The sequence below is a fragment of the Erpetoichthys calabaricus genome, chromosome 12, assembly GCF_900747795.2.
Source record: "Erpetoichthys calabaricus chromosome 12, fErpCal1.3, whole genome shotgun sequence".
NCBI classification, from domain to species: Eukaryota; Metazoa; Chordata; class Cladistia; order Polypteriformes; family Polypteridae; genus Erpetoichthys; species Erpetoichthys calabaricus.
Genome location: NC_041405.2, coordinates 149,344,723 through 149,358,297, shown reverse-complemented (window position 1 = coordinate 149,358,297; position 13,575 = coordinate 149,344,723). Strand labels below are relative to the sequence as shown.

General features: G+C 42.9%; 1 protein-coding gene across 1 annotated transcript in view; it reads right to left on the bottom strand.

Annotated features, from left to right (window-relative positions):
• cib3 (calcium and integrin binding family member 3) overlaps positions 1-13,575 on the bottom strand; it is a 50,097-nt gene that overhangs the window by 11,046 nt on the left and 25,476 nt on the right. Inside the window, exon 4 of the mRNA XM_028814705.2 lies at positions 13,329-13,476. Within this exon, the coding sequence (XP_028670538.2) occupies positions 13,329-13,476 (148 nt within the window). The remainder of the gene's footprint in view (positions 1-13,328; positions 13,477-13,575) is intronic.

Here is a 13,575-nt window from a genome sequence, read left to right as displayed (position 1 = left end):
TATCTATCTATCTATCTATCTATCTATCTATCTATCTATCTATCTATCTATCTATCTATCTATCTATCTATCTATCTATCTATCTATCTATCTATCTATCTAAAGGTTCAGAACTGTAATAGGCAAGATAACTAAGATTAAGCCCATTTACTTTAGTAGTAAATAAATGTGTTCTAATTAAGAAATTGTTTGAAGTGAAAACCTGCAGCCATTGCGGACCTCCAGGACTGTAATTGAGGACCTCTGATCTACAATTTAACTAACATTTTTCTTTGATGAATGAAAGTGCTAACAAATCATATAGTTAAATCCCAAGTTTCATTATCAGCAAGGACAGAGTTCTAATTAGGAAACTGGCTGGAATGAAAACCTGTAGCCACTGCGGCCCTCCAAGACTGTGTGAAGGACAGCCGGGTCCCATGCCCGGCAGGGATGCCCCTGCTGCATCTGTTCCGGGGGAGCCACCATGGGCAGCTCAGTACCTCCCCCGGGACGCTTGGTGGCAGCCTCCCTGGTGGACGATGATTCCTACAACCTGGCGCAAGGCTCCATGGGAGATGGAGTCCTCTACAGCCTGGTTGGTCGCTTGGATGGCTGCCAGGGGGAGCTGCATGGACTTTCCAGCCCAGCTGGTCGACTCGTCAGCCCCACCCGGAAGGTCAATTAGGATCAGGTAATCAAGCACCTGGAACGCTTCCGGGTGGGGTATAAAAAAAAGGCCAGCCACCACCACTCGAGAGAGCCAGAGTCGGGAGGAGGAGGACTAAGCCTGAGGAGGAGTGGTGGTGCTGAGGTGGATAGATAGAGAGTAATTGCGAGTGTATTTGGGCCTGTGGGACACTGGGAAGACGTGCCCCACGGCTGAAGAAATAATAAAAGAGTTTTTATTTAAGTACGTGCCTCTGCCTGAGTCTGTGCCGGGTCGGGAGCTATATAGCGCCTTTTACAACTGTGATTGAAGACCCCTGACTTAACGGATTTAGATTGGGTTTTTTGTCTATAATTTGTTTGAACATTCCTGTTGATTTTGCAACGTATCACAGTTTGCTTGCGGTACCGATTTATTCACGCGTATCCAACAGTGAGGCTGCGGGCCGAGGGGAGGGGGAAGCGGGTGGGGCCCTGGTGATTGGCAGAGATATCACGGCCACGTGCTTTTCTCCCCATGTGGAGGACGATCTCCCGTCAGAGCTGAACACAATCACAGTGCCAACGTTTGATGTTGGAGCGTACCCACCGTCTGCTTACCCAGAATTACATTTTTTTTTTTTAATGATTTTTAAAGTTTGTCCTGTTTCACTATTACGTGGGCAGAGCTGTGGAGAACAGCTAGTATTTAATAAAAAAGGTGTGTCATCAAAAATGAGGAAATTGGATTAAAGGTGAATAGGCAAAGGGAGTTTAGACCACAGCTTTGAAGCAACAACAGAGAAGTATTGTCCAATCTTGGTACATCTGACATCAGACAGAGACAGAACGGAGACTTATGGAGACATTGAGGAGAGACCAAAGATTGGAGACATTGAGGAGCAGAACCATTCAGAGAACTGTAGGTCAAGACAACAGCTTGCAGTGACAGGTAGCCAGTGGAGAGACCTAAGCAGTGGAGTGAAACGAGGAACAGATAAAACCAGTCAAATAGAGACATTCTAGACGAGCAGCTAAAGGAAAACCCAATGTTCTGTCAGCGAACTGGAAGATGAGCAAATACCAGGAGCTACATGTAAAAAAACAAAACAAAACAGAACAACAAAAAATATAAAGTGAAATGAAACCAAAGTCCAATCCGAGAGACAATAATCGTGGTTGAACTAGAGGGACAAAACCGAAAACATATGTGAGAAAAGAGGATAGAGAAACACTTCAGTAACTTCAGAGAGTTGGTATCCACAGATCAGCTGAGGATTTGCACTCATAGCCGTCCTTGTATCCCATTGTGTCGATTACACATGGGTCCTGACCTCAGACACCACACCCCTGGCAACGTTGGAAGCGACTTAATGATGGAAACAAACCTTTGAGGACCCAACATCACATCTAATCATGAAAGAGTTGCAAAAGTACAACCAAAAGAGAATCAGCGCCAGAACATGGAGTTGTGCTGCATAATTAGTGAGGAAGTGTTAAATTCTTAGACTATGATGAAGAAAGAAACAACAGGATTGGGGTGTTGAAGAAATATATTTGATGAATGAAAGTGTGGAGTCCTGCTGAGATTCCTGATTGTGACTGATGGTCAAAGGATGACATCTTCAAGGGCAATGCTTAGAGATATATACGAGGAAATACAAAATACAGTATCTGACTTTGAAAGGTTAAGTTTAAGGTGATGAGCATTCATCCATGATGAGATGGCAGAGACACAGCTGGAGATCTGGGCTGAAACCTGTGGGTTAGAAGTGAAAAATGAGCAAAGGATCTGTGTATCATCAACACTGAGGTGGAAGGAGAAGTAATAATATTACCTAAAGAACAAACGTAGAGAGAAATGAGAAGTGGACCCAACAATGATCCTTGAGGCACACCTGTGGAGAGTTTCTGTGGAGAAGACAAACAAGAGACGCAAAAGGATCGGTCAGAAAGGTGGGACTTGAACCGTTCCGAAGCAGAACTGCTGATCACATACTAATTGGGGGTAACGATGAGCAAGGAGTGGTAAACAGAATCAAAAGCTGATGAAAGGTCAAGAATAATAATAATAATAATACATTTTATTTATATAGCGCCTTTCCCATGCTCAGGGCACTTACAGAATATAAGAAAGAACGGCAGAGTATACAGTATATAGCATTGTACAAACCAGATAAATAAATAAAGAAGATTACGACAGTGAATTCAGAGAAAAAGCCTAACAGGCAACATAATTGATGGTCTCACACACACACACACGGGTTACATGAGCATCTTGACAGAGAAGTAAACTGAAAGAAGGGTAATAAAGTCAAGTAGAGCTAAAAGCCTTCCGGAACAGATGATGTTTGAGTTATTTTTAAAAAGATTTCATGGAGTCCACTGACCTGATTAATGTCAGTAGGTCATTCCCGAGTCTGGGCGCTATACAGCTGAAGGCCCTGCTGTCACCTATGGAGTGTAGATTAGTGAGGGGCACAACAAGATTGCCAGAATCAGAGGACCTTAGTGGGCAGACAGGCACATAGTGATGGAGAAGGTCACTGATGTAGTTTGGCGTGAGGTTATTTAAGGCTTTGTAGGTTATTAGTAGGATTTTATATTCGATTCTGTAAGACACAGAGAGCCAGTGAAGACGGAGCAGGATGAGTGTGATGTGCTCGCTGCTGCTGGTTCGAGTAAGGACTCTTGCAGCTGAGTTTTGAATAAGCTGGAGCTGTGATATAAGATTTGAAGGGGCACCTGCCAGTAGGGAATTACAATAATCGATGCGGGATGTGATAAAAGCATGAACAAGTTTTTCAGCATTAGAGAAGGAGAGGAAGGAGCGAACACGGGATATGTTACGGAGGTGAAAGTAAGAAAGTTTCTTAATGTGATTTATGTGGGTGGAATAAAAGAGGGAGGAATCAAAAATGACACCAGGACAATAAGGACATAGGAGAGGGAAGCCACTCAAGCAGATCTAAGAGAATGTGTGACGGAAAGCCGTGCAATCTCGGTAGAGTGACCCTTTTGGAACGCAAATTGGAGAGGATCTACAGTAGGAGATTGTTGTCAGAGAGATAAGAGGAGAGTTATTTGTGGAATGGCAGAAAGGAGATAGGACAGTAACTGGGTAATGGATTGAGAGAGGGTTTCTTGAGAATAGGCATCTTACGTGAGACTTCTTGACATCAATAGAAAAGATACCACAGGTTGTTGAGGGATTATAAAGAGAAGCGATGTAGGGAATCAAGAAAACAGAGGTGGACTAAAGAAGATGTGAAGGAAACCCAATGCACAGGCCGTGGGTCTTTGGGTTACAGAGCAGGTCAGAAACGTCTGAGTCGTTTACAGAGGAGGAACAGGAAAGAGTAGAACGACATAGAGGAGAGTCAGAGCATGTTTTCGGAGTCTTGAACTGTTTTTGGATGATACTGACTTTGTCCATGAAGTTGGAAGCTTCTGATCTTGTATTATCAATTGCATGTTGATCAGAGGTGCAGGTGGCAACTTCATTGTACCATAACTGTAAACTCAACCACTATAATAACAAGTAGAAGTAGTGCTGAGAATTAAGTCCTGGAAACACAGTTATGCAGAACCGTTACAGACTGGAGGCATTTTAGGATTATTCCCTGGATTAAAATTTATGTTGCATTACTTGACTGTACTGTTAAGGATAATAATTTCCTGTATTTTCTTCATAAATAATTAATATGACAACTTTCTTTGAACCATGACTAGCGCTCACCCCCGTAAAAGCCAGCTGGCCGGCCACTTTGAATGGCTGTCATCATGTTTTAATTAGAAAATATTGGGGAACTGACGAGCAGGATCGAGCCCCTGACACAATGGCCTCATAAATTATTCTTGAGCTGCCTTTCACTCGCCATTCTTTTCTTGAGGTCTCATTCAAAAGCTCGAGTATCTCCTAACTCTTTCTGGTTTTGTGCACAGGTGAGAGAAGGTGTGATGACACTCCGCATAATGCTCAGTTCATGTGGAGTCACTCAAAACTGGATGGCTGGAAGTGATGAAGTGAATTAAAAAATGGGAGAGGGGAAATAAAAATGAACTTCATGTGGTCCAAATAATTGTTATCTCTCTGAATTCATTGAGGTCACCCTTATTGTCAAAGGTTTTTAGATGTTATAATGTCATAGTCATTTGTCTGGACTTCATGTACTTACCATCACAGTCACATCTCTAGTTTTCATATGGTCACCATAACAGCTATCTGACCGAAATTCAAAAGATCATCATTATGGTAATGGGTTTGAACACTGTGAGGTCACCATAATGCCCATAGGTTTGGACATTATGATGTTACCACCTCATTTGGACATTAATGTGCTAACCATAACAGTTATATCCCTAGATTTATTTCATCATCACTGTAAGAGGCATGTACCTGGATTTCATTAGGTCAACATTATGGCTGTGGGAAGAAACTAAGTACACCATTACAGTCAAGGGTATGGACAACCTTATGGTTGTGAATTAGGAATTTATGAAGGCATCACCACAGTTGTGTGTCTAAACTTAATATGGTCACCATAACAGTCTTGTGCCTGGACTCTTTAAGATCCACATCATGGTTATGTGATGGATTTTATGAAATCACTATTGCCATCATATGTTTGGATTGCATGAAGTCACCATCACAGTCAAGAGTCTGTGCATCATGAGGTCACTATAATAATTACGGACTTAGACTTTACAAGGGCTGAAACTCAATCTGGTCTTGGGATTTCATAACTGTCAAATGTCTGTATTCCATGAGGTTACCATTATGGTTACAGATTTAAGGTCAACACCACATCTGTGTGTGTATACTGCATGTGATCACCCTCACAGTCATGTCTCTAGGTTTCATGAGGTTGCCATCACAGTCATGTGTCTGGACTCCTGGATATCACAATTATGGCAATGGTTTTGGAGTTTAAAAGGTCAGCAGCTTAATCTGGTCCCTGGATTTCATATGGTCACCATCACAATCAAATGTCTGCACTCCATGATGTCACTGTTATGGCTATGGTTTTAAATTTTATAAGGTCGGCATCTCATGTGCAGTGTCTGGAATTCATGTGGTCACCATCACGGTCAAATGCCTGCACTCCATGAGATCACTATTATGGTTATGGATTTGAGATCAGCACCACAGTTGTGTTTCTCGACTGCATATGGTCACCATCACAGTCAAGTCTCCAGAATTCATGTGGTTGCCATCTCAGTCATGTATGTGAACTTCTCTTCTTTTCTAGCATTGGTGTTTGACCTCACAAATGCTCTTTTGGCTGAATGGGCACAATTTCCCACAGATACACTTCAAAATCTGGTTGAAAGCCTTCCTAGAAGAGTGGAGGTGGTTATAAGAGGGACCAACTCCATGTTAATGTCAATGGTTTTGATATGGAATGTCCACCAAGCTTATTTAGATATGATGGTCAAGTGTCCACAGGCTTTTGGCCAAACAGTTTATTGTTATTTTTTGAATGTAAGAAATCTCAGCAGAGGAGAAAGTATGTGCTTCGCCAAAATGGGTACATGTGCCTAAAAATGGCATGTGTTTGGCACACAAAACAGTGTGAAATGCCCAGAAGATGAGATCTAACACCACTGGGTTTTGTCATATTGGGAAATGTGAGGCTTGACCCATGTAGAAATGGGAAGGGGGCTTGACTGACTACTTTCATTCATCTCTTTGTTGAACTTACTTAGTCTTGTGCTAGGTCATAGGTCTATTGTACTTATACAAACACTAAGTGACTAGTCAGCCCAGAGGTCCTTGACAGATACACTGACCCCCTGCAACATTGGGAAAACCACTGTGGAAAGAATTCTAGATATCTCGTAAATTGTTTGTCTCCAAAGGGATCACAGGAAGCACAAGGTGTTGTCCATACCCCATAAAAACTAGCAGACCGTCCATCCAGGATCAAAAGAGGGGACAGAAGATGAGAATGGACAGATGACATTGTGACACAACAGGGAGAGAAACTCTGCCTGAAGGTCATGTCACATTAGATGACCATTCCAAAGATTTTCAGTCATAGCTTTCATTTGAACAATCTAAGTGAGTCAGAGGCTGTGCGCTCCCATGAAGACCGGTTGCCTAGTGTGACATTCCCAGTGGCTCGCCCCAAAAATATCAAACAGGTCTGATGTTGTCACAGGGGTGTGCTTGTTCGCGTGTGCGAGAGCTGACAACCAGTGAATGCTCGTCCAGAAGTACAATGTACAATAAGGACAAGCGGGTGCTCTGGACGTCACAAACAGAAGGGAAGCTTGTCTGTCAGATGTCTTATGTGTTATATGCCACGACAGAATAGCAAAAAGAAAGAAAAAGGGTGTAGAGATAGTGGTTAAGCTCTCCATACCTGTTAACCTTTTGTATAGCAATGGCTCTGTCAGGCAGCACGCTATTGGCTGTTACAAAAAGGGACAAACAGGACAGTTCTGGAAAGTCTGAATGCAGTTGATAATTGTGAAACACTCAGTGATTTTTGGTTGTTTAAAGTGACACGGTCTGTCAGTGAGATCAGCAGCAGCGGTCGACGAGTCTCACATACCCAATGACTAGACACTACAGAATGTGACATCAGGCTGTAGAGAACTGTCTGGGCACTCCAATGTGGGGGGGCACGGCCACAGATACTTTTGTGGGTCACAAGAATAAACTTATTAGCCTAACCTACAACTAAAGCTTCATAAATAAATGGAATTTTTATGTTGGGTTTAAAAAGCAGGTCTTGAGTCCCAAATTGAAATTGTGCTTCTATTACGCCGTCCAGGTGTCACCCAAATCTTTACGTACACATTCAGCTTATGTGAAATGTACACACTGCACATGTCCTGTGAAACAATATCACATGGATCCTTGCACGTTTTTCCTGCTGATGCTATTCAATTTTCCAAAATTGTACAGCAGAATTTACTGTATTTTCTAAATATGGTGAAGGGCTACAGTGCAGAGGGGCTATGGCCTCATATACCATAGCATTTTCGGTTGGGATTTCGTCAACCTCCATTCAGAGACAAAAAACAATTCTTTTAACGTGTTGCATGATGCATCAAAACAGTGCAATGAGACCAAAGTGTTTGGCAGAAATCGAATCTGACTGGAATTGAAACAGAAATAAGAACAATAACTGCGGTGGGCTGGCGCCCTGCCCGGGGTTTGCGTCCTGCCTTGAGCCATGTGTTGGCTGGGATTAGCTCCAGCAGACCCTCGTGACCCTGTAGTTAGGATATAGCGGGTTGGATAATGGATGGATGGATAAGAACAATAAATGAACACAATTGGATTCAATGTGGTATTGGCTGTTTACACCAAAATCTGATCCATGTCAGATTAATGTAAAAATCGCATTCAGGTCACATCAGGGTGGTAATGTGAACACGGTCTTAGAGCACGGGTCTCCATTCTCATTCCCAGAGTGCTACTGTGGATGCAGCTTTTCATTCCAACCCTTTTCTTAATCAGTGACCAGTTTTTTGCTGCTAATTAACTTCTTTTCCCTTAATTTTAATTGACTTATTTTTTAAGATTCAGTCCTCTGAATTGCTTCATTTTTTCTTTTAAATGGCAATGTGCAAGATGGCCGGCAGCTCAGCCCAGCTGGGACGCCCCTGTAATGGAAGGATGGGGGAAGGCAGCGACTTTTGGATACTGCCTTCCCCAAAACGCTAGATGGCAACTCCCCTGGAGTTTAGCAGTGCCCCAGATTCCCAAATGGCATCCTGGGACTTGGAGTTTCAGTTTCTCAGCCCTGTTGGGTGGCGCCAGGGGTTGCTATGAAAGGACCTGGGGAGTTATGCATTCCCTTATAGCTTGGAAGTACTAGGAAGTCATGAGGATGGAAGCCTCAAAGTACTTCCGGGCTGATTAAAGACCTGAAATTCTCCATCTGACCCGGAAGTACTGGCAAGTCACGTGGGAGGAAGAACAGAAGCATTTCCGGGTCAAGGACTATTTAAAGAACTACTGAAGACCCAGCAGGTGAGCCAGAGTTGGGTGGAGGTGGACAAAGCTTGCTGGGAGGTGTGGAGGAGATATATATAGAGAAAATTATGACTATTATTATATTTACTTATGTTTATTGTGGCTGTGGTGCTTAGAGGCACTGAAAAGAAAGAAAAAGAAATTAAAAATCTTCTTAGTGTTTTTACCCTGTGTCCTGTGTGTTTGTTTGTTAGGGGTAAAGTGGCAACAGTGCCACCTAGCATCCACAGCACCCAAGCAGAAATGAGATATAATAATAATTCTTTGCATTTATATAGCACTCTTCTCACAGCACTCAGTAATTGCAGGTTAAGGGCCTTGCTCAAGGGCCCAACAGAGCAGAGTCCCTATTGGCATTTACGGGATTCGTACCGGCAACCTTTTGATTGCCAGTGCAGATCCCTAACCTTAGAGCCACCACTCCACCTATAAGAGATATGATGAAACCGAACAGATGACAAGCTAAGTTGAGACCTCGAACTCCAATCAATTTCACTCCATGCAGTTTCTTACTTGGAAGCCGATCTTGTTGTTAATTAAACCCGTTATTTAATTCCATGGTTTGTTGGTGTTCCACATTTCCAAAACTGTTGATATTCTTTTTTCTAAGACCACTGTCCAAATGCTTTATTGACCTGAGTAGACTGATATTTCTCAGTCCTTCCATTTTCTTTATTTTCAGATATTGAATGATGGACACAGGTTGCTGGCCATGTGGTGGCTCATTTTGTATCTCATGATGATTTGGCTGATAATTAAGGGGTCCAAGTCTTAAATAGCAAGTGAATTAAAATTAAGGCAAACAACTTAATCAACAGCAAGAACTGGTCACTAGTTAAGAAAAGGATTAGAATTAAAACCTGTGAAAGCCGCAGGACTGGAGCCGTAGAACCCTACCTTAGATATATATCCCCGGTACGCTGGTGTGCTGAGTACCATCTACTGCAGGGGTCACCAACTCCGGTCCTGAAGGACCACCGTGGCTGCAGGTTTTCATTCTAACCCTTTTTTTAATTGAGTGCCCTGTTTGTGCTGCTAATTAACTTCTTGTGAATTCACTGTAATTGAATTGCTTTTTTAAGATTTGTTCCCCTGAATGTCTTCATTGTTCCTCTGAATTGCTTCATTTCTTTCCTTATATGGCACCCAAACAGAAATGAAATGTGAAGTGAGTGAGCCAACAGAAGACCAACTAAGTCAGGGCCTCAAACTCCAACCAATTTCACTCCAACCAGTTGGTTAATTAGGCGCCGATTCTTGTCGTTAATTAAACCCGTTCTTTAATTCCATGGCTTGTTGCTGCTTTTATGGTGCATTAGCAGACATTTATGAAATTGTTGCTTTCTTCTTTTCTAAGAGCTCTGTTGAAATGTCTTGTGGACCTTAGCAGATCAACATTCCTTCATCGTTCTTTATTTTCAGATATTGTATGATGGACCCCAGTTGTTTTGGCTTATTTTATATCTCATTATTGTTTGGCCTCTAATTAAGGAAAAAGAAACAATTGAGAGGGTCTGGGTCTTCAAGAGCAAATCAATTAAAATGAATTCACAAGAAGTTAATTATAGGGCGGCACGGTGGCGCAGTGGGTAGCGCTGCTGCCTCGCAGTTGGGAGACCTGGGAACCCGGGTTCACTTCCCGGGCCCTCCCTGCGTGGAGTTTGCATGTTCTCCTCGTGTCTGCGTGGGTTTCCTCCGGGCGCTCTGGTTTCCTCCCACAGTCCAAAGACATGCTGGTTAGGTGGATTGGCGTTTCTAAATTGGCCCTAGTGTGTGCTTGGTGTGTTTGTGTGTGTCCTGTGGTGGGTTGGCACCCTGCCCAGGATTGATTCCTGCCTTGTGCCCTGTGTTGGCTGGGAAAATGGATGGATGGAAGAAGTTAATTAGCAGCAAAAACAGGTCACTCACTAAGGAAAGGGTTAGAATGAAAATCTGCAGCCACTGTGGCCCTCCAGGACTGGAGTTGGCGACCTCTGATCTAGTGGACAAAATATCACAGTCACATATTAAATTTTCCAACCCTCGTAATCCAATTCAGAGTCACATCTGGTTGGAACCACGTAGTCCCTTGCAGAGCCCACTCATACACCCACACACACTGGGCCAGTTTAGAATCACCAGTTAACCCAACCTGCACATCTTTGGTGAGTAGGAGAAAAAAACAGTAATCAGAGGAAAACCAAAAGTAGTGCCAAATGATAACACTGCCCTTTACTCGTCTAATCTGTCCATTTTTTGACCCCTTTGTCAAATTCAGGAATGCAGGGATCCATTGCTTATCTCAGCATTTCTCAACCTTTAAGTATTTGCAACCCGAGTTTTCATAATAATTTTAATCGCGCCACCCTAATGTTTTTTTGAAACCCTAATAAAATTTATTCCTATATTTTTTGCTGTCGATACACCGCTACAAGTTTAAAATTTTCCTACGAATAGCGAAATTACGCCACATATGGCAACATTCACGCCCCCTTTTTTGTTACTTCGCACCCCCCTTGGGGGGCTTGCCCCACAGTTTGAGAACCGCTGGCTTATCTTGTTGGCATCAGGCAAAAGTTGGACCCCAGTCCTGATACAAAGCATTCAGAACCCTTTGCTTTTTTTTACATTTTGTTAAGTTGCAGCCTTGTGCTAAAATTATTTATATTAATTTTTTCCTGCATCATACAACACTCAATACCCTAGAACGACAAGCAAAAACTGAATTATATGGATATGTGCAAATTTATTAAAAGTAAAAAAATGAATACCCCGTTGACACAAATACACAAAACCTTTGCAATGACACTTGATATCTGGGCGAGGTGCATCCCATTCTATTGACCATTGTTGAGATGTTTCTACACCTTGTTTGGAGTCCACCTGTGGTCAATTTAGTTGATTGGACTGATTAGGAAAGGCAAACAGCAGTCTGTAGAAGGTCCCACGGTGGAGCAAAAACCAACCTGTGAGGTGGAAGGAATGGCCTGCAGAGCTTAGAGACAGGATTGGGTCAAGACACAGATCTGGGGAAGGCTACAAAGAAATTTCTGCAGCACTGAAGTCTCCCAAGAGCACAGTGGCCTCCATAATTCCTAAATGGAAGTAGTTTGGTATCACCACAACTCTTCTTACAGATGGCTACCCAACCAAACTGAGCAATCCATGAAGAAAGACCATAGTAAGAGAGCTGATCCAAGAACCTGATGGTCACTCTGGCTGACCTCCAGAGAGCTTGTGAGGAAATGGAAAAAACTTCAGCCATCACTTCCACACTCTACCAAATCGGGCTTTTAACAAAAAGTGGCCAAACAAAAGCCTCTCTTCAATAATAGACACATGGAAGCCTGCTTGGAGTTTGCAAAAAGGCACCTAAAGGACTCTTAGACTATGAGAAACAAAATTCTCAGGTCTAATAAAACCAAGATGAGCATCACGTCTGGAGGAAACCAGGCACAGCTCATCACCTGCTCAAAACCATTCCAAAGGTGAAGTGTGGTGGTCACTGCATCAGGGACTGAGAGTCTAGTCAAGGTCGAGGAACAGCTAAATGAAGGAAAGAACAGAGAGAACCTCAATAAAAACCTGCTCTAGAGTGCTCTGGACCTCAGAATGGGCCAAAGGTTTACCTTTTAACAGGATGATAACCCTCAGTAAATAGAAAACACATCCCAGTGGAGGCTTAGGGACAAGTCGCCCAGCCAGGGCCCAGACTTGAACCCAATCGAACATCTCTGGATAGACCTGAAATTAGCTGCCCATTGATGGTCTCCATTTAACCTGACAGACCTTTGAGAGGATCTGCAAAGAAGAATGTCTGAAAAATCCCCAAAACCAGGAGTGTGAAGCTTGTAGTGTCAAACACCAAGAAGACTTCAGCTTCAGCTGAGTACTGAGTAAAGCGAGATTTCAGTTTTTTTATTTTAACTAAAATCTTGTTGTCACTTTGTCATAATGGAGTAGTGAGTGTTGCTTGATGAGTTAAAAAATGAATTTAAATGATTTTAACACAAGGTTGCAACATATGAAAAATGTGAAGAAAATGGAGGTCAGGTCAGGTTAGGTCAGGTCATGTAGGAAATGACCATCTATCCGCCACAGCCAAGTGTTACGTGGGCATCCCCTTGGCCTGGCCCAGACACTCGGGTCCTCAACAATGAGGATCCTGCATGTTGGATCACCCCCACTTGGTTTGCGTGGTCTGATTAATTTCTGAAGGCACTGTAAATATCCTTGCACCATTTTGCCAGCTCAATTGCTCCATCCATCATTTTGATAAGCCCACAAAATTCCAGCACAAGGTTTCCAGGCATCTAAGTGTGTATTGGCAGTGCCAAGTGCAAAGTAGAGTCTAATCTTGAATAGGATTCCAGTTCATCCCAGTGCACTCTTACAGGGAGGCTGACATGTGCTCATATTGGGGCACTTTTAAGTAAAACCATAGGACCATTTTGTCCATTAAACTTGTTTAGAAGGTTTCGAATAAATCTATCGCAGATATAACCTGCGGCTTAGACAACCAATGTCTTATCCGTTACACTACAGCTATGGGAATCTCCAGGATGTGGTGAACACTTTCACAAGTGTAAAGAGAACCTGAAATCTGTAAATCAGTAGGGAATGTGCCAGGATTTGCTCCCAGGTCTCTTGTTGTTATGGGGCAGTGGCACTAACCACAGTGCCACCCCCTTTCTTAAAGGAACTGATAGGATTTTGAACCGGTACTCACCATAAATTTTAAAAGCATAGTAAGCCTTGAGATCCCGGGGTGCCATTTCACTCAGCACTGAAAACATGTCAAGGAAGTCATCCAGGGTCATATTGCCTTCTCCGTCCTCTGAGAAGACCTCCGCTATCCTCTGCCGAAAAGGGTTGTCCTGCAATGAAATCCAAAAAGATATTCAGCATTCCAGACATGTAAAGGTGGATGCATTTCACTTTGTGCTTTGGAGGTTGGATCTTGGTATCTCTGCTTT